The 16,545-nt window shown below is 51.9% G+C and overlaps 8 protein-coding genes across 8 annotated transcripts; 5 read left to right on the forward strand and 3 right to left on the reverse strand.

Annotated features, from left to right (window-relative positions):
- Nucleotides 1–3,504: 3,504 nt before the first annotated feature.
- CCOS01_08150 (uncharacterized protein) lies at nt 3,505–5,194 on the forward strand (the record flags this gene model as incomplete). The annotated part of the gene is made up of 6 exons (XM_060456311.1): nt 3,505–3,511; nt 3,578–3,648; nt 3,705–3,835; nt 3,895–4,011; nt 4,062–4,911; nt 4,964–5,194. 6 exons carry the CDS (start codon nt 3,505–3,507, stop codon nt 5,192–5,194), a joined length of 1,407 nt encoding a protein of 468 aa, XP_060312585.1.
- Nucleotides 5,195–5,345: 151 nt separating this feature from the next.
- Nucleotides 5,346–6,198, reverse strand: CCOS01_08151 (uncharacterized protein; the record flags this gene model as incomplete). The annotated part of the gene is made up of 2 exons (XM_060456312.1): nt 5,346–5,860; nt 5,913–6,198. The coding sequence occupies 2 exons, from the start codon at nt 6,196–6,198 to the stop codon at nt 5,346–5,348; spliced, it is 801 nt and encodes a 266-aa protein (XP_060312586.1).
- Nucleotides 6,199–6,798: 600 nt separating this feature from the next.
- On the reverse strand, nt 6,799–7,575 carry CCOS01_08152 (uncharacterized protein; the record flags this gene model as incomplete). The annotated part of the gene is made up of 1 exon (XM_060456313.1): nt 6,799–7,575. The coding sequence occupies one exon, from the start codon at nt 7,573–7,575 to the stop codon at nt 6,799–6,801; it is 777 nt and encodes a 258-aa protein (XP_060312587.1).
- A 1,553-nt stretch (nt 7,576–9,128) lies between these two features.
- On the forward strand, nt 9,129–10,731 carry CCOS01_08153 (uncharacterized protein; the record flags this gene model as incomplete). The annotated part of the gene is made up of 2 exons (XM_060456314.1): nt 9,129–9,990; nt 10,046–10,731. The coding sequence occupies 2 exons, from the start codon at nt 9,129–9,131 to the stop codon at nt 10,729–10,731; spliced, it is 1,548 nt and encodes a 515-aa protein (XP_060312588.1).
- Nucleotides 10,732–11,357: 626 nt separating this feature from the next.
- Nucleotides 11,358–11,818, forward strand: CCOS01_08154 (uncharacterized protein; the record flags this gene model as incomplete). Its single annotated transcript, XM_060456315.1, has 2 exons — nt 11,358–11,515; nt 11,554–11,818. The coding sequence occupies 2 exons, from the start codon at nt 11,358–11,360 to the stop codon at nt 11,816–11,818; spliced, it is 423 nt and encodes a 140-aa protein (XP_060312589.1).
- A 345-nt stretch (nt 11,819–12,163) lies between these two features.
- On the forward strand, nt 12,164–12,622 carry CCOS01_08155 (uncharacterized protein; the record flags this gene model as incomplete). Its single annotated transcript, XM_060456316.1, has 1 exon — nt 12,164–12,622. The coding sequence occupies one exon, from the start codon at nt 12,164–12,166 to the stop codon at nt 12,620–12,622; it is 459 nt and encodes a 152-aa protein (XP_060312590.1).
- A 983-nt stretch (nt 12,623–13,605) lies between these two features.
- Nucleotides 13,606–13,870, forward strand: CCOS01_08156 (uncharacterized protein; the record flags this gene model as incomplete). Its single annotated transcript, XM_060456317.1, has 2 exons — nt 13,606–13,726; nt 13,785–13,870. 2 exons carry the CDS (start codon nt 13,606–13,608, stop codon nt 13,868–13,870), a joined length of 207 nt encoding a protein of 68 aa, XP_060312591.1.
- A 719-nt stretch (nt 13,871–14,589) lies between these two features.
- On the reverse strand, nt 14,590–16,430 carry CCOS01_08157 (uncharacterized protein; the record flags this gene model as incomplete). The annotated part of the gene is made up of 5 exons (XM_060456318.1): nt 14,590–15,232; nt 15,326–15,796; nt 15,879–15,921; nt 16,025–16,213; nt 16,304–16,430. 5 exons carry the CDS (start codon nt 16,428–16,430, stop codon nt 14,590–14,592), a joined length of 1,473 nt encoding a protein of 490 aa, XP_060312592.1.
- Nucleotides 16,431–16,545: the final 115 nt, after the last annotated feature.

Consider the following 16,545-nt stretch of genomic DNA (forward strand, 5'->3'; position numbering starts at 1 on the left):
GTAACGTCGGGGAAAAGTCCCGGAGCTAACGCCAGAAGCGGAAGTTGGCCGAGTTGGTCTGGGACCTCTGGGTGGATTCAAAGCAGAAATCTTTACCACTTCCCCACCGGCGGCGGTAAAGTGCCAGAGGGCAGAAGTGTTCTTGACTAAGGTGTTTTTCCCGTGGGGAATGTTTTGACTTCTCTGGGGATCCCGCTGGCCCAGACTCGAGTGAGGATTGTGAGGGGAAAATCCCCCATCTTGTCAGCAATAGCACCGAGAAGAGGCCGTTGAGTCGACGACAACAACTGGTCGACGTGCAGATATACCGGCCACAATGACAGAACTTTGATTGTCTTTCAGGTTTCAAATAGACCGCCCACATGGTCGCCACGTTAATTTGACGGTTCCCGGATGAGAAAACATCCCTCATACCGGATCTCATACCGGGATATTCGTCGAAGCCCCAAAGAAAAGTCAAATTGAGCCGCACCCTTGGCAGCGATGCCGGGACCGCGCTATTACTCAACTCGCCCACTCCTCGACGCTTCCAGACTTTGCTTTTATGGTTATTGAGCCCGGGCTCTTGTACGTCAGGAGTCATGCCATCCCCGGCGCCATGCTGCTGCTTGACTAAGAAGTCCCACAGCAACGTTACCTAGCAGGCTAGTTCGCGTGTGCTCGACCTCTTTGCCCGCGGGGTTGGTTTCTGACTGGTCCCTGCAATCAAAAGCAGAATTTTCTGCAGGCGATCCTTTGCAAGTGAATTCGCTTCTGCAATGCGCTCTTTCAGTTGGATTTTCGTGTCGGCAGGGCCCGGCCGAGATGTTCAAAATGCCGTTGCCTTTGACCGATGAAGTTTGCGTCATTGAATCGCGAAATGTGAAAGCTCGGTGTTCTCTCCGTCGATGCTTGGGTAGTCGGCTTTTGTTGCCGACGCTAATTACGTGAGCTCCATAAGGTAGTTGTGATACTGGGCAAACGTCTGTTCATGATCCCCTGATGGCATCAAATTTTCTCATTGCAAAAGACTCGTCACCGCTTCACATTGGCATCGATGCATCGTGGTTCGCGCATGAGATCCCGGTATTGCTGGTGGAGAGCACGACAGGACCCGTTTTCTACCTGCGGGCGAATTCGGAAGAGCAATAATGAACGCCCCACGATGTCGGTTTCCGAGTCTTTCGGGAGATGTTCGAGATAACATAGCGGAGTTGACGACCTGTTCCTGACTCGATGCATCATGTCCTCGGCAATCTCTTACGGAAAGCGTAGATGCTGCCGATGGTGCCAGCAAGCATTGCAATTTGCTAGGTGTAATCCCTCAGCCCTCTGAACTCATGCCAACTTTTGAGGCTTGAGACTGCTTCACTTCAGATGTTCACATGCCTGCTCTCTGCCATCGCTATATCGCTGCTACGGGACACCAGAAAATGGAAGGTCTTGCGCGTTATGTATTGTTCACCCTCCACGGCGTAGGGGAAAGTTCTATTGGAGGGTAACGTGGTTTAGTCGAAGGGGCGTAGACTCGATCAAAGTTCTCTTGCGCAGGATGCCACGATGCTGCGGCTTTGGCACGTCTACTCTACTAAATCACACACGCGAAAATGATCAAAAATTGAGATTTTTGAACGACATAGGGGTGGGAAGATATCTCGACGTGATCTACAGCTCGTACATTCTCAACTACGTCATCTCTAAAGCTGGAGATGGCCAAACATCGTTCAAAAACCACAGAGACGAATTGGAGACATGCAGTAGAAAGTTACGCTTTTCTCAATCTGAACGTCAAAATAGACAAGCGATCTCCGGCAATGGTTGATCATATGGTTACGACAACCTGGAGAGTGGACGTGTAGATCGGCAGCCATCCGAAGTGCGTTTGACACGTGGGAGAACCGCAATGCTGGGTCATTAGCCCCCCCAAGGATGAGTATTTGTGACTCCTAGGACCCATCGACGGCAGTTGAGATGAAGGTGGTTCGAGACATTGCTCATGCAAGGTAACCTTCGAAGGCGGGTAGTCCCGCAGTGACAGACACGCAAGACTTGGCTCCAGACGCAACATGCAGCATAGACATGCATGAATTAAGAGCCCATGTGGAAGGGAGCGCGAGGCGTGTTCCCCCCGCAATATTCCCTCTGAGGCTGGAGAGACGTCCGGAGAGGCCGGGGTAATTCTGGGGTCCTGGGGTTCTGTGGGGTTTGGTGTAATTGATTAGTTGACAACTTGACAACATTAAAGCATTACAGCCGACCGATGATGGCATTTGGCGAACATGAGTATTCCATGATATAGCTTTTCTTATAGCTTTGTTTCTGATCGGATTTCTCGTTCCAAAGTCAGTGATAGTAGACGCCTTGGAGCGCCCCGCAACTTGGTGTGCTTTTCTCACAACTCGAGATGTCGAAAGACAGCCGCGACTAGCTGTAACATTTGAGTCTCATGACGTTTGATTGATGTCCTTCCGTGAAGCGCAGACTAAGACAGCGCGAAAGCAAATGCATTTGAGAAGAGAAATCTGTAATGGGCGAACTGATACTCTTGACGATGGTAAAGTTGTCATCTCGATATGTCACTGACTGAATGATACTGACTTGAGGCTCGGCTGTTGGTTCTGGCTATCGCAGTGCAATCAGCGGACAGAGTCAAGATATGCACATTGGACTTTCCCAAATATAGAAAACATCATGGGCTTTTTACTCATTGTAGGCAAATCCATGCGAATGGCGCTTTTTCCACCAATGTATTGGTGCCAGACCACCTCACAGGAGGCCATCTTGAGCCCTGACATATCGATCGTCAATGCGGACTATAGCTTAACTCAACTTGAGGAAAGGTATGAACTCTGATAATGGCGCGTACAAGGCCCATTTTGAAGAGTCTGGAACCAAGGACTGAAACGGACGCGACAATTCTCGACGGGGGCGAACCGAGGGGCGGCACGTGCCGTGGCACCTGCCATGTCTATTTTAGGGAGAGTTTGTTGGATGATTGAGTTTGGGCGGGAAGATTGCATTACTTTCATTGGATGGTTTAAGCACAATAGTCAAACATGATGAACAAATGGTCATGGTGATGGTAAGATTTGTGAGATGAGAGATGAGAATGAACGGTGATGAGTGAACAGGAGCTGGATGTGATGAGATGAGCAATCAGCTGCCTTTAAGTGACTGATATGGATAGATGAATACATTTATCCGAAACCAGGGGCTTACGTCATTTCGCTCGATATTTCTGTATCGGGGACGTGCCCCGCGCTAACCTGGAAGGAAAGAACCGTGCACGCAGCCCCTGCCCCACCATGGCGGGGAGCTGCTGCCGTTTTGTCACAGAAACTCGGCGGTCGGTGTTTTGGCACCCAAAAAAGATGAGACACGTCGTCGCAAACAAAAATCTCTCGAGATAATCTGATAATCTCGCTGCTTTCCCCTCTCTTTCTCTGAGTCCCTCTGAATTGCATCTTCTTTCTGGTCAATCTCTGCTGGACTCTCTCGATACCCAATCCCTTCTTCAGATCCAAGATGCCTGGTATGGTTCCCCGCCATTGACATCACCACAAACCTCGCACCAAGCTAATCACCATGCAATTGACAGCTCCCTACTCGACCGGCGACAAGACCTCCTTTGGCTGGGTCACTGCTCGCGAGCGCTGGCCCGTCATTATTGTGCGTACTTGGCATCCTTGTTGACAATTCACGGCTTGCTGACAGCTACCCTGCAGACCCAAGCCATCGACGACCTCTACCGATCCGTCACCCAGACCAAGGACGCCGAGAAGGAAGCCGAGGGCAAGAAGATCATTGAGGAGATTGCCAAGATCAAATACGAGGTTCAGCACGACCGCGCTTTGACGTACGGCTCTCCATCGACACCTCCAGTACGATAGTTGCTGACTATACTCTCCATACCAGACCGATCGAAGACGATGGATACCCCGACGTGAGCATCTACAACGAGGAGCTCAAGAAGCTTGGCTCTCCCACATGGCTGAACGTGCCGTGGCTTTACACCGAGTGCTACCTCTTCAGGTAAGCTACATATGGCAAACCACTTGGCAAACACGTGCTAACAGCAACAGACGCATCAGCACGCACTTTGCCCGGTCCACCCACTGGAAGAACTACGACGTCTTTGCCCGCCAAAAGATGAGCACATTCAGGTCCTCCCGCCCCGCCGTGGTCGAGCTGGCGTCAAAGTACAAGGAGCTAGTCGAGCAGCTCCACAAGAACAAGGGCGCCGCCCAGGACGAGGCCGCCGAGAAGCTGCTCTTCACCGAAATGTGCGAAATCTGCCTCTGGGGTAACGCCACCGACCTCTCCCTCCTGACGAGCTTGACCTACGAAGATATCCAGAAGCTGCAGGGCTCCGAGGCTCGCAAGGCGTCCGAGAAGAACATTGTCGTCAACGATCTCCCCGCCGTCTACGAGCTCCTGAAGAAGGCCAAGGCCGAGGGCAAGGCTGAGCGCCGCGTCGACATTGTGCTCGACAACGCCGGTTTCGAGCTCTACGTCGACCTCATCCTCGCCGGGTACCTTTTGTCTGCCGGCCTGGCCACCAACGTCGTCCTGCACCCCAAGTCCATCCCCTGGTTCGTATCCGACGTGCTCCCGGGTGACTTTGCCCAGCTCCTCAGCGCCATTGCCAGCCCTAAGCGCTTCTACGAGACACCCTCCGAAGAGGAGGAGCTCCAAGGCAAGACCCCCGAGCCTCTTTCGGCTGCGGACTCGGAGAGCCTGGCATTCCTCTTCCAGGAGTGGAGCCAGTTCCACGCCGAGGGACAGCTCATCCTCCGCCCCAACCGCTACTGGACGCACCCCGGCCCCTTTTGGCAATTGCCCGAGGAGGCCAAGGAGCTGTACGAGGACCTCAAGGCCAGCGAAGTTGTCATCTTCAAGGGTGATCTCAACTACCGCAAGCTGACTGGTGATGTGAGTTCCACGTTCTATGTAACAAAGTGGCTATGATGCTAATGACAACTAGGCCAACTGGGATGCTGCCACACCCTTCACGGAAGCCCTCAAGAACCTCGGCCCCGGATCCGGCCTCAACATCCTGGCCCTCCGCACGTGCAAGGCCGATGTCGTCGTCGGCCTCCAGCCTGGCGAGGACGAGAAGCTGCTCGCCACCGAAGGCGGCGGCGGCGATTCTGGCTCACGGAAGTGGGCTTGGAGCGGCAAGTGGGCCGTCGTGTCTTTCTCAGGCGGTAAATAAACCGTTTGATTGACTGCTACTTGTGTTCTCTTTCTTCTTTTGCGTATTTACTTTACTACCGCTATAGAGCCATGACCGATAGACTTTTGAGAGAAACCCCCCCCCAAGACGCGAATAGAGAGGCTGGCCTTTTCCCCTAGCCTCGTCTAATCTAGTTTTTTTGACCATTTAGTTCCTCGACCATTTCCAATAGCTTTGACTGCCTTCCACCGACTCCCATGGTACTTGTGTCTTCCCTTCTAAGGCTTATCCTGCCTCTTCTGTCAGGCCGTCGGACCCAGCCTCCCGCCCCGGAGTCGTAGACCGGGACCTTGGGAGGTTTGGGCTGCGGCGTCTTTGATTTGGGTCGTCGCGGTCTCGATGGCGCGTCCGGGACTATGCAGACGGGGCAACCTTTGCAGCGGAACCTTGGCGGTTTCATGTTCTCGGAGCGTTTGGCGGGCTCAGCCAACTGGGTTGGCTCAGTCAGTTGGGTCGGTGTAGTCAGTTGAGTTGGAGCAGTCAACTGAGTTGACAGAGTCTCGACAGTTGACTGAGACGGAACAGACAACGGAGACTGGAGGGTTGACTGAGATTGTTTGTCTGGCTCGCGCCCCATGGCTCGAAGCTCCGCCAGTTCCATTTCCTCAGGAGTTCTGTGCGGGATGTTCGCCAAGGAAGACTCCCCTATCGAATAAAGTCAGCTCGTGTCCCCATATCCTCTTTACGAATCACTCACAAGGAAGGCACTCAGCGCAGACGCCATGGTCACAATCTTGACCCTCGCACGTCATGGAGTCCTCGTTATCCATATCGCACACGTGGCAGATCCATCGCTTGTCCTGTTGCTCGTACTTGCACGCCATGGCAGAACAGACGTCCCGGACTGTCTTTTCGACAAGGGTGGGGTTTGCGCATTTCGTTGGGGTGATTCCGAAAGGGCAGTCGTCAAAGGCGCGTTTGCAGACTGGCGTGAAGTCCTTCGTGTGACCGCACTCGTAGTGATATATCGTTTTGATGCACATTTTCGCGGTAGGTCTTATGGTCTAAGTGGGATGTTGTTGATGCGTTGTTCCTAATGGTTGACTCGGTTGAGAACAATGAACATAAAGATCGAGAGAGTAGATATGACAGCGAGTTGGGCAACGGAGATGACTCGATGCTCTTGACGAGACGGAAGGTTTGGTCAATGGATGGTCTGCAAAACCCTCTGTCGACACGGGACGGCAGGAAACCTTGGAAGACATGGCGGCTTCCTTGACACCACCTGGAGGGATGGTAGTCGGCCTTGGTGTTTCCCTCTTGTCTCTGACAACCTGTTTGGTCTCGACTTCCTCCCGTCCTCGCCGAGGGTCTGCGGGAAAGCATCACGGGCCTCGTCGAGCTCACCGAGCCTTCCTTCACCTTTTCCTCCCGAGAACCTCTGGAGACTCACAGTAGTGAAAGGTATGTATGAATTATAACCTACTATTTCATAACAAGCAAACTATTACAAAGAAAATGTTCCGTGCGGAAGAGCAGTTCTCCCAACAACGCCTATCCAGATGACAATTCTGCAATCTCTTCAACGATTAGGTATTCCATCTCTCTCTCCGTCCCTTTCTCTTTTCCACGTCCCCATGAAATCAAACGCAAAGCCCAGCACAATCGGCACCCCCCTGAAGCGGGTGACAGTCATCTCTTGGATCATCAACGCACCACTTGCCAGCGGGGCACTTGATGGCCGCGATGCCGCCGCACATGATGGGCACGACGCAGATGCCGGTCTGATCGCACGCCAGGCCGCAGCCCTTGCGGAAGGGGTCATCGATGCACTCGAAACTGGCGGGGCACGGGTTGGGCGTGGGTCGGAGGCCGCCGCACTCTTGGTAGATGTTTGTCTTTACGGGGGCGAGGGAGATTGTGCGGGTTCCGCCGGGGCGGGATGTCGTGGTTGTTGAGAGGGTTGCTGCGCCGGCGGAGGAGGAGGAGGAGTTTGATGACGGTGGAGATGGCGGCGAGGAAGAGAGGGGAGATGCTGCGGAGGATGCTGGTGGTAAGGGGACTGCTGGGATGGCGGAGGAGGAGGATGGTTGTGGGACGAGGGTCGTTGGTTGGGATCCTGGTTGTGTGAGGAAGGGTGTTACGGCTGGTGCGTCTGCGGCGGCGAGGGCTGTTGTGCCGAGGATGGCGAGGAGGGTGTTGATGCGCATTGTGAGGCTTTCAGTGAGGGTTTGGGTGGTATCTTGTGTGGTATCTTGGGTGAGGTTTGCGAGTATGGACGTCTGCTGTCTACAGTCTACGCGTGTACCGTGTGACGGGCTTAGAACTTGGGAGAACCAGAGGGTGAGCAGCCAGGAGGAAGAGAACATCTGACTTTGCAAAACGGCGGACCGTTGGTTGTTGATGTATGAAATTGACATGGCTGTCGTCTGGAATGCGGTCAGATGGGTTGTCTTGGTGCCTCATCTATCCCGAATTCCAGTCCGCGGTGGGACAACCACCACCGCCACGACAGCCTGCCACTTTTGGGGTTCGGGGACACACGGGAACACCAACAAGTGGGAATACGGGGTACAGTTGTCTCCACGAACATTCCCCCGCAAGGATGGGCTGAGCCTTTGAGGACTGGTTGAGTTAGCCTCGTGTCTCAGTTGCGCCTGTGCCCGAAGGGAGGATTGACATGACACTTCCAGTTTGGGAGCCATCACAACATTGACTGTGACAGATATGGGTTAGGAGAGTGACGCCGGATATAAATCTCGCGATCCTTGATTGTGCTTCGCACGTATCGGACTGTGATAGATGTGGGATGCCGTGCGACGAGGTCTCTTGGGAAGATCGCTCCTCTTGCAGTGATGATGGCGGTTGTTTTCAGTGGAGGGTTACTCCTCACGAGGTGAATCGAGCTGCCAAGATTCATTCAGCTGGCCGGATGTATCGAGGCCTCGGTACGATTCGCTGCGAAGGTTTGCCGATCTGTGCATCGCGGAATGGCACGGTAGTTGTGGCTGGCGAGGAGGCGGCGGCGTCTTCGGACGGGTTGTAAATGACCTTGGCAAGTCGAACAGCTAGCTGTGGAGGTACTGGTAAGATATGATGAGTCTGTCACGACCAGATATTCGAAGGATCTTGGATGGCCGGATGATAAGAAGGCTGGGACTAGTTGAGCTTGGCTCGTGTCACCTTTAATTCGTGAATTCCAGTCGATGGTCGGCCTGCCTCCGTCCGCCGACCGGCCCCGCTTCTCCGTGTCGGGTCCGTCCCATCTCCTACCGATCCGTGCCGACAGGAATGCAGCCGTGAGACGACACCACAGCTCATTTGAGAGAATTGATACTGACCTTGGATGTATTCGGGGGAAATTCAATACTCCTGGTCTTCTTGCTCTTCAACTAATGCCAGAGCGACCCATATGAGGACATGAAGGCTGACGACGTCGACTACCATGTTCCCGCGTCGCCGGTCGGACGTGTCCAATCTCTTGCCGACTTGGGCCGGAGATGCCAATATCAACCACAAAAGCCACATGATAATTGCTGTATATGTCGTTCCATTTGCTTGAAAGTCCATAAACAATTAATGCACAGAAGTAAGTGGTGCCCTGCCGTTAAAAGGTGTTTGGGCAACCCTGTAGTCTTCGAACCCCGCAAATTATTCTCTTCTGCCTATCCATAACAGTAACCTAGAAACTATAAACTCTAGCTTTTCGTCGACCTTGATATACGATGGTTTCTAACTATCAAGGTTGACAAGGGCTGTATTTAAACTCGCATCTGACAAACAGTGACTTGCTTAATCTCACACTTTCACACGTAAACTTGACGAAACAAGTCAAGACAACAAATTCGATAACATATTCGTTTATAGTCTACGGCAGGTTTACTTCTCAAGGTATTTTCCTTTTCCGTATTTCATTCAGTCGATGTTTTCATTGCCTAACCGCTGAACCTTTAGTACCTTCTTGACATCCCAAATGACGGTGCCGATTCAACCGGTTCTGACGCCGGGCTCCAAGTCTCATACCACTATACCGCCACATGTAGCGACTTGGGGTTCTCTACCATGGGAACTGCGGCAGATGACACTTCAAACTATTGCACGACAAACTTCTGGTTGGGGCGCCTGCGCTTCCGTTTGTAAGGAGTGGCAGGCTATACTAGAGAAGGAAAGCTTCCGCCAGCTGAAGTTACAAGCTTCCTGTTTAGATGATATAGAAGCTATGATTAGTGTAAAACAAGCACAGCTTGTTAGACATATCTGGCTAAATATCGAGCTAAAGCCATATACATGTCGAAGTTGTCAGACCACTGAAAGTTCTTCATGGGCTTATGAAGATGGCCGCGTGGCTAGACGAGCAATTACGAAGCTTTTTTCGATCTTGTCTCAATGGCCAGTGGTAGAGGGAGCCGAACTGACACTGGAGTTGAGCTTCCAGTCTCCTAGCGATAAGGAGCATTGCTTTAAGAACCTCTATTTTGGAGGTTTTGGCGAGGATGAGGATTTGAAATTCGACCGGCCTGGTCATCGGTTACCCCACCTCGACTCAAAGCATTCATTTCACGACTCTCAACATGGCTGGATGAATGGACGTCAGGTCGATGCCCCCAATGGAAATTCTTTTTCACGAATATTTCAGCCTCTCCATCTCACATTCAAGGAAGGCCTCCCTCAAGTCAAAGCGGTAACACGATTTGTACTTCGCCGACAATGTCGAAGATGGATTGAACCTCGAGTGCTAGGGTTTCTATTCGATAAACTTCCTCGATTACAATCATTAATCTATGAGCCATGGCAAAGTTTGGATAAGATGGCACAAGATCTTATTTGGGATTCCGGTAAGATATAGTATTTGACTATATATATTATACCTACTAACGACTCGCGCTACAGAATACCTAAGGCTTATCGAATCCCATTTACCAAAAGCACTGAAGAAAATATCAGTGTTTGAAGAGACTAATGAAGAATATATTACCTCGTTTCGACCTATCTCACCAATCACTGCACCTGATATAATCCGGATCACATCACCGACGGTCAGTGCTGCTTTTGCCAAGAGTAGTCTTAGTCTCGAGCAGCTCTCCGTTACGTTTTTGATTGAAGCTTCGGACTTCTTCCAGTCACGTCAACAAGACTGGGTTTGGAGCCACATGAGATTCCTGACTCTTACATCAAGGATACTTACCCAAACAGAGAATCTCAGGATAGAGAATCTCTTAAGAAATGCTGCTACAACTGCACTTTCAATTCCACACCTACATACAATGGTACTATGGAATGGTCGTAAGGGTGAAGCTTTTAAGTTCTTCTACCACGCAAAGTCTAGTTATACTTGTATTGGGTGGCAAGGAACATGGGATTGGAAGCTGGAACCTAGCGTGATACGCAGTTGGCAGAGGGTTGCCGATCAAAATACTAGGCATGACCTCAAAGTCATTCCAGAGCCTCTCATTACTACAAGCATCGACTCTCATGCTCATGCCATCGAGCTCCTGGACTTGCCCTCGGAGGTTGTTCATCCAGTATCTTTATTACAGATGCAACGAGAAGCTGAATCGAGTTGGTATAAGACTTAGACATAGCTAGGCTGAATACTAGGTGTTATCTCTCATGAGTTAATGAAGTGATTTGACGTTCAACTTTAATGTACTGATTAAGGCGCCTTTCTGAATTCAGTATCTTCTGCCTTCGTATTGGGCCGAAAGGGAAATCTTCAACCCCACTTCCACCCTGCTCACCCTGCTCACCCTGCTCACCCTCACCCCAGTTGTGAAGTCTGCGGGTTAAAGCAGCCACTTGAAGGTGAGCGACAGGTGATACGATCGCAATTCAAAAATAAAGTGAGGCGCCACTACAGCCATGTAGGGGCCGTCCGACGAAGCAGGCCGCTACTTTCCCGTCCATATCGCATTCGTTCGGTTTGCTGGCTTGGGCCGAGAGGTGCACGCCGCCCAGGCCGGAGACTCTGTGATATCTCGACCATCTTTGCTCGAATATTCCTAGATCTTGGGACCTAGGCTTAGCCCTTTATTCTGCCTTTCAGCCACTGTCATAATCACGCAGGCAATTGTGGACTTGGTCTGGCGAAAGAGGCCACCACGACGCCGTGTCGGATCCGTCTGATCCCCTACGCATTCGGACCGAGAAACATCCCACGAACGAGTCCGACTGCTATCTCCGAGAACCTGAATCCAGTATTATAATGTTTCAGACAGTCGTTTATATCTTTTTGTTGCTTTCTACTTTCCAATCGTGCAGTTGGGGGCTTAAAGTCCGACGACACGGACGACTCCCGTCGTTCCCCGCCGCCACGACTCACTTCCGCAGCGGCCGAATTGCATGCGACGGACGCACAGATTCGTACATCCTTGACCATAAGGTAGGTAATAAATTAGCAGGACCCTCCGCAGTCATCGACGTGAGCTCCGAGACGGAAATCAAGTGACCTCCCGGTCCTCTGTCACCGGCCATGAATACCTGCGCGCTGTGGAGTCGTCGGTGGTTCAGGTCGCCGTCAAGTGTGATCTCGATGATGTTCTTACTCTGACCAAGGCTGAAAAGCCACGCCCCATATCCTCCGGGCGGTGTCAGCGAGAGACATCTGTTGACACACGTTCTTACTCACCACCGTCCAAAGTCATCTGGTGTCCCTACGTCCTCTAAAGACTCCAACAATCTCAGAGTCTTGCCAGAGGCAGATCAGAGTAGGTGGCCCAAGACGGAAGGAGGTTGGTGGAAAGGCGCTAGCTTTGCCGCTTCATCCGAAGACGTGTGTTGGTCGTTGGCTGTTGGTTGTTGGCTGATGGGAAGCGACCGACCTTTCGTATTCGGCCCATCTTCCGACCTCGCCGTACAACGATGCGCCATTTCCTATGTAAGATATTCGGCATACAGCCTGACAATATGTAAGAATATCACGCATTCTCTGATATCGTCCAAGCCCCGAAACCCAAAATCTCACGGAAAACCCCATATCAACCGAGTATGCTCTGCGCACCTCTCATAACCATGATCTCCAGCCCCTTCCGACCATGCGAGGGCACTCCAACCTTCCAAGACGAATACCGCGGCACCTACATTCCAAACTTCATCGAAACCTGGCACGGCCCGCAGATCGTGGCGCCGGATACCCCCTACGTCGCGGCGGCGGGCAAGAACAGCTTGCACTTCATCGACACCCGGTTCGAAGCCAGCGTCGCGGAGCACATAAAAACGCAAATCGAGTGGGCGACTGTGATGGTAGGGCCGGAGGAGGTCATCGCTATTGACGAGATGGAAGCGACGGCGGAAGTGAGGAATAGCTTGACGGGGGAGACGGTGTTTGTGTTTGATCCGGCGTATGCGAGGGTGCTGTTCGCGAGGGGTATTAATAGGAGGAATCCGGAGATTAAGCTGCCTGAGCTTGACTTTGCTGGGGACTGGTTGGTGAATTATGAGAGTGGTCTAACGAAGATGGAGGACGTCTGATTATCGTTGCTGACTGCTGATCTAAGAGAGATGGAGAGCTGAATGTTTGCTTCCAGGTCTGGCATTTCTTGTCGTTTGAATCCGTTTCACCAACTCAGCGACGATGATGATAATAGGTAGTTGGACATTACGTATGGACGCTGCTTGGTATACGGTTGAGGACTGACTCCACGCTAGGCATCACTTCTAGTCTTCCAAAGAGAACCACGCTGTTTCCCACTCATGTCAGAACTGTGAATGGTTCAGACCTAGAAATCGATGTTGTCATCGTAGCTATGAATCCATTTGGGTTCTAAGAACAGGCTATCTCGTCCTCCAAGGAACTTTGGACGTAGTTCCTCTTGGCGAAAGGTTTGAGTTGGACCTTTCGTACAGCTGAAGTCGAAGGATTGATCTTTTGTCTAGCTCGCAGTGGTAGAGTGGATAGCAACTAGGTATCTATGGTCGGCCGCCAAGACCGCCCACATGACACGCAGCTAGGCGGCAAAGTTCTCGTCCACGATAGACTCTGTTAATTGGGCGGCTTGGACATGAAGTACCGGGTCGCGAGTTGGGAAGTACCGGGGTAGTGATCTTATCTGATGATCAGTTGTGATGCGTGGGCATCGCGAGGCTGAAGGAGTGGGTCGGAAATATTATGAGATTGAATACAGTAGAGATTTGCAGAACTATGGGATGACTGTGTCTCTTGCGCCAAGAGACGGCCAATTTGGGAGCACTATTGAGCGTGCCAAGAGATATGCGTATTCCTTTGACTCGGATGTGAGGAATTTTCGCCAGACCTCGAACTTGTGGACTGATTGTGATGTGACTGATCTTTTCGCTAGGCTTCGAATAATCCATGTGAAGAATCGATGGGCAGAGCAAGTATAAGTATGAGGTTCAGTTCCGCTACACTCCGTCATAACAACAACACCAGACTCAACGCACTCATCTCTCTTTTCACAACTAAGAACTCCCCAAGTATCGAGTCACCACCAACAATGCTCTTCACCAAGTCTCTCCTCTTCGTCACGGCCATGGTGGCCCCCACGGTCATCGCTGCCTGCACGGGAGCACCGTTCCAGGGAACCTGCAATAACTGCGTTGTCGAGTGCCACGATAGTGAGTATTTTTTCTTGGAGACACACTTGAGACATGCGTGTTTCTAACGAAAGTGAAGCCTACAATGGGCCCGGCAGACAGGAGTCTCTGCAACGGGCCAGCTGCCAGTTTGCCTGCCTCGCATTCTGTGACGACTGCGACTGAGTGATGGGCAACGATGTCTGCAGGATTCTATATAGATGCTGGGTGTCATGATTAAGAAGTTAATTCATGCCAAACATAATATGGGGCGACAGAGGCAGCAGTAAAATGTTGTCGGAACATGTATGGTATTAGGTTCGGTGTGAACAGGTCAGGGCGTTGAATCTAGCTCAAAGGCTCAAGTAAAGACTTAGATTGCATTCACTTTCTCACCTTGTCTTAAGTGAAGTGTCTCACGGTTGTATTCCTACCTGTGATTAGGTGTATAAACCTAGTAGAGGGAGAACTTGTCAACGAAATTGAGGTCCCATCAACCCTCGAGCCAGAGTCCCGGGACTTGGAAGGCATACTCAACTTTAGCACCACAGCGCTTATAGAGAGTTGCCGCAACGTATAGTCCATCCCATATCTCTCCTCGTACCACCACTATCTGGGTGACTCTTTGTCTCAAGCCAGCTTAATGGTCCACCAGACTACGTTAGACATTGTATAGTTCATTAAACACCTTGCGCGCTCCGTGACTGGAAGAAATCTACAATGAGGGACACGCGGTCATAAAGCGGGAGAAATGAATTGCTTTGCTACTGATGTTCAGCCATCAGAGCCTTGCCTGGTATCTGCGTGATATTGTCCCCATCCCAACGCCCGTAACTCCATCGCACTGCCTACAAAGCTTGAAGAAAATTGACCGCCCTCCGCCCCTCCAACTCTGCAGCCAGCTCCTATTTGTATGGTGTCTGACGAAGAGCCTTGACCCGTGCCTCAGGCTGCCCGTATACTGAAAACTTGGACTGTAGACTCGGACTGGAACTAGCGCTATGTGTCCGTGGATTGGGGGCGCTGACCCCCTGGCTCAGAAATTGTCCAGCATGGTTGATGTGAGCCTTAGGCGGGAGCACACCCCTCGGCGTGCCGAGACTCGATCCAGGGCTTGCATGGTATCCGTACGGTAGCCTAGGACTAACGTTGCCACCAGACGGAAATTGGGGGCTGTAGGTGCCGCTTTGCAGGAACTTTGGGCTCATGTCGGCGAGGGAGAACTCGTCTACTTGCTGCGGGCGCCGAGCTGGTGGATGGGGCGGGGACGCGGCGGCCGAGTCTCTCAAAGAGAGGGACAGGTTCCGTTTCTGCCTATTCCGCCTCGAGAATCCCTTTGGCATAAAGGTGTCGTGAATCTTGCATTGAAACGTCTTGGTCGTCCCGAAGACGAGAAAGGCGACCAGGCTTGGTGTCACGCCGGCAACGTATCCCCTGATACTGGAACGTGCTCGTCTCACGCTGAGGTCGGGCTCCAAGTTGTCGGCGGTGTCGATGGTGTGGCTTGCCGCGGCGATGCGCGGTATCACGTTTGTGTACTCAAACACACTGCATATACATGTCCAACTGTTAGCGTTCGTGCCAGTGTGAGGTTAGAACATTCGTGTGCGCAGCCTTCCGGTCGAACGTGGTGTGACTGACCAGAGCACTGCGAAGGCGATCGACAGTCGGATCACCAACCAACTGTCATATGTGTTATTGGTGCCAGCACCGCTGTACGCTCGACTTCGTCCACCGCGGCTTGAGGCACTGCCCAGCCAGACGGACCGTGCCTTGACGCTGCCACCGCCGTTATTGCTGCTAGGCAGCGAAGAGTTCATGTCCGGGTTCCCGTAGAGCACGTTCCAACTTGTGAGGTTCCGCCGCGAGTGGACGTATTTCAAAAGGATCATGAGCAACAGTACAGCGCTTCCAAAAAGGCTCAGGACAAATTGTGTATTGGCAACAAACATGTACACCAGGAACGACTTCTGGGCCGGCGGAGAGTGCATCAGGCCGACGGTGATACTGGTGAGAATGATGGGCAAGACTCTTCCGACAATGGAAATGGTGTGTGTTGTCCTCGGCGTTGTCGCGAACCATCCGTAGACACTAGCGGCCAAGGATAAGGCACTTTCTTCGTGTTAGAAACGCAATACCTCTCGTTGTTGTTTGGGGAGGGGGGGGGGGAGTTTCTCTTTGGCATCTGGCTTACAAGAAAAAGACAAATGTTGATGCAATGGTGAATCCAAAGATGCCTGTTGTTCCGGTCAATCAAGTCAGCGGCGCCAGTCACCAAGGCCGATAGGTCGCTCTTGGGCTATCTTAAGGAAACCCCCGACAAAAAGAGCATGCACGTACGAACGTAGCTGAGGACGAGCTTGATGCCCTGGGAGCCCTTGTGGTATTGCACCTCCGCATTATCGGCGTTTTGTCTCGCATAGTAGAATTGTTCTGTCAGAATGTCTCGCCAGTAGGCGTAGTCGTAGAACTGCTGGCAAATACTCGTCGTCGTGATAATGAGAGTAGCGTAGGAGATGCAGGCAATATCTAGGAAGAATGTGTAAGATGATTTGCGACTGGCCGCCAGGGAATCCTGGAAGAGAATTCACTGGAGAGAGAAGATGGTCCGCAACCTACAACTTGTCCGGTCATTGTGCGTCCAAAGCAGCCATCCCAGTAGGATATTGGAGAAGAAGCAGATGAAGGAGTAGCATATCACCGCGACAGCTTCGGCATCGACAGCGGCCGGTAGTTGAAATACCATCACGACGGTCACTTGCGCCGCGACGTCATCCGTACATGGCGATTCCGCAAGAAACCAAAGCGCAAAGGACCGAGCTTCTTCGGTCTCTTGAGATTTCGTTCAGCTCAGACGAGGG

The sequence above is a fragment of the Colletotrichum costaricense genome (assembly GCF_030867565.1).
Source record: "Colletotrichum costaricense strain IMI 309622 chromosome Unknown Scaffold_8.1, whole genome shotgun sequence".
In the NCBI taxonomy this organism is placed as follows: Eukaryota; Fungi; Ascomycota; class Sordariomycetes; order Glomerellales; family Glomerellaceae; genus Colletotrichum; species Colletotrichum costaricense.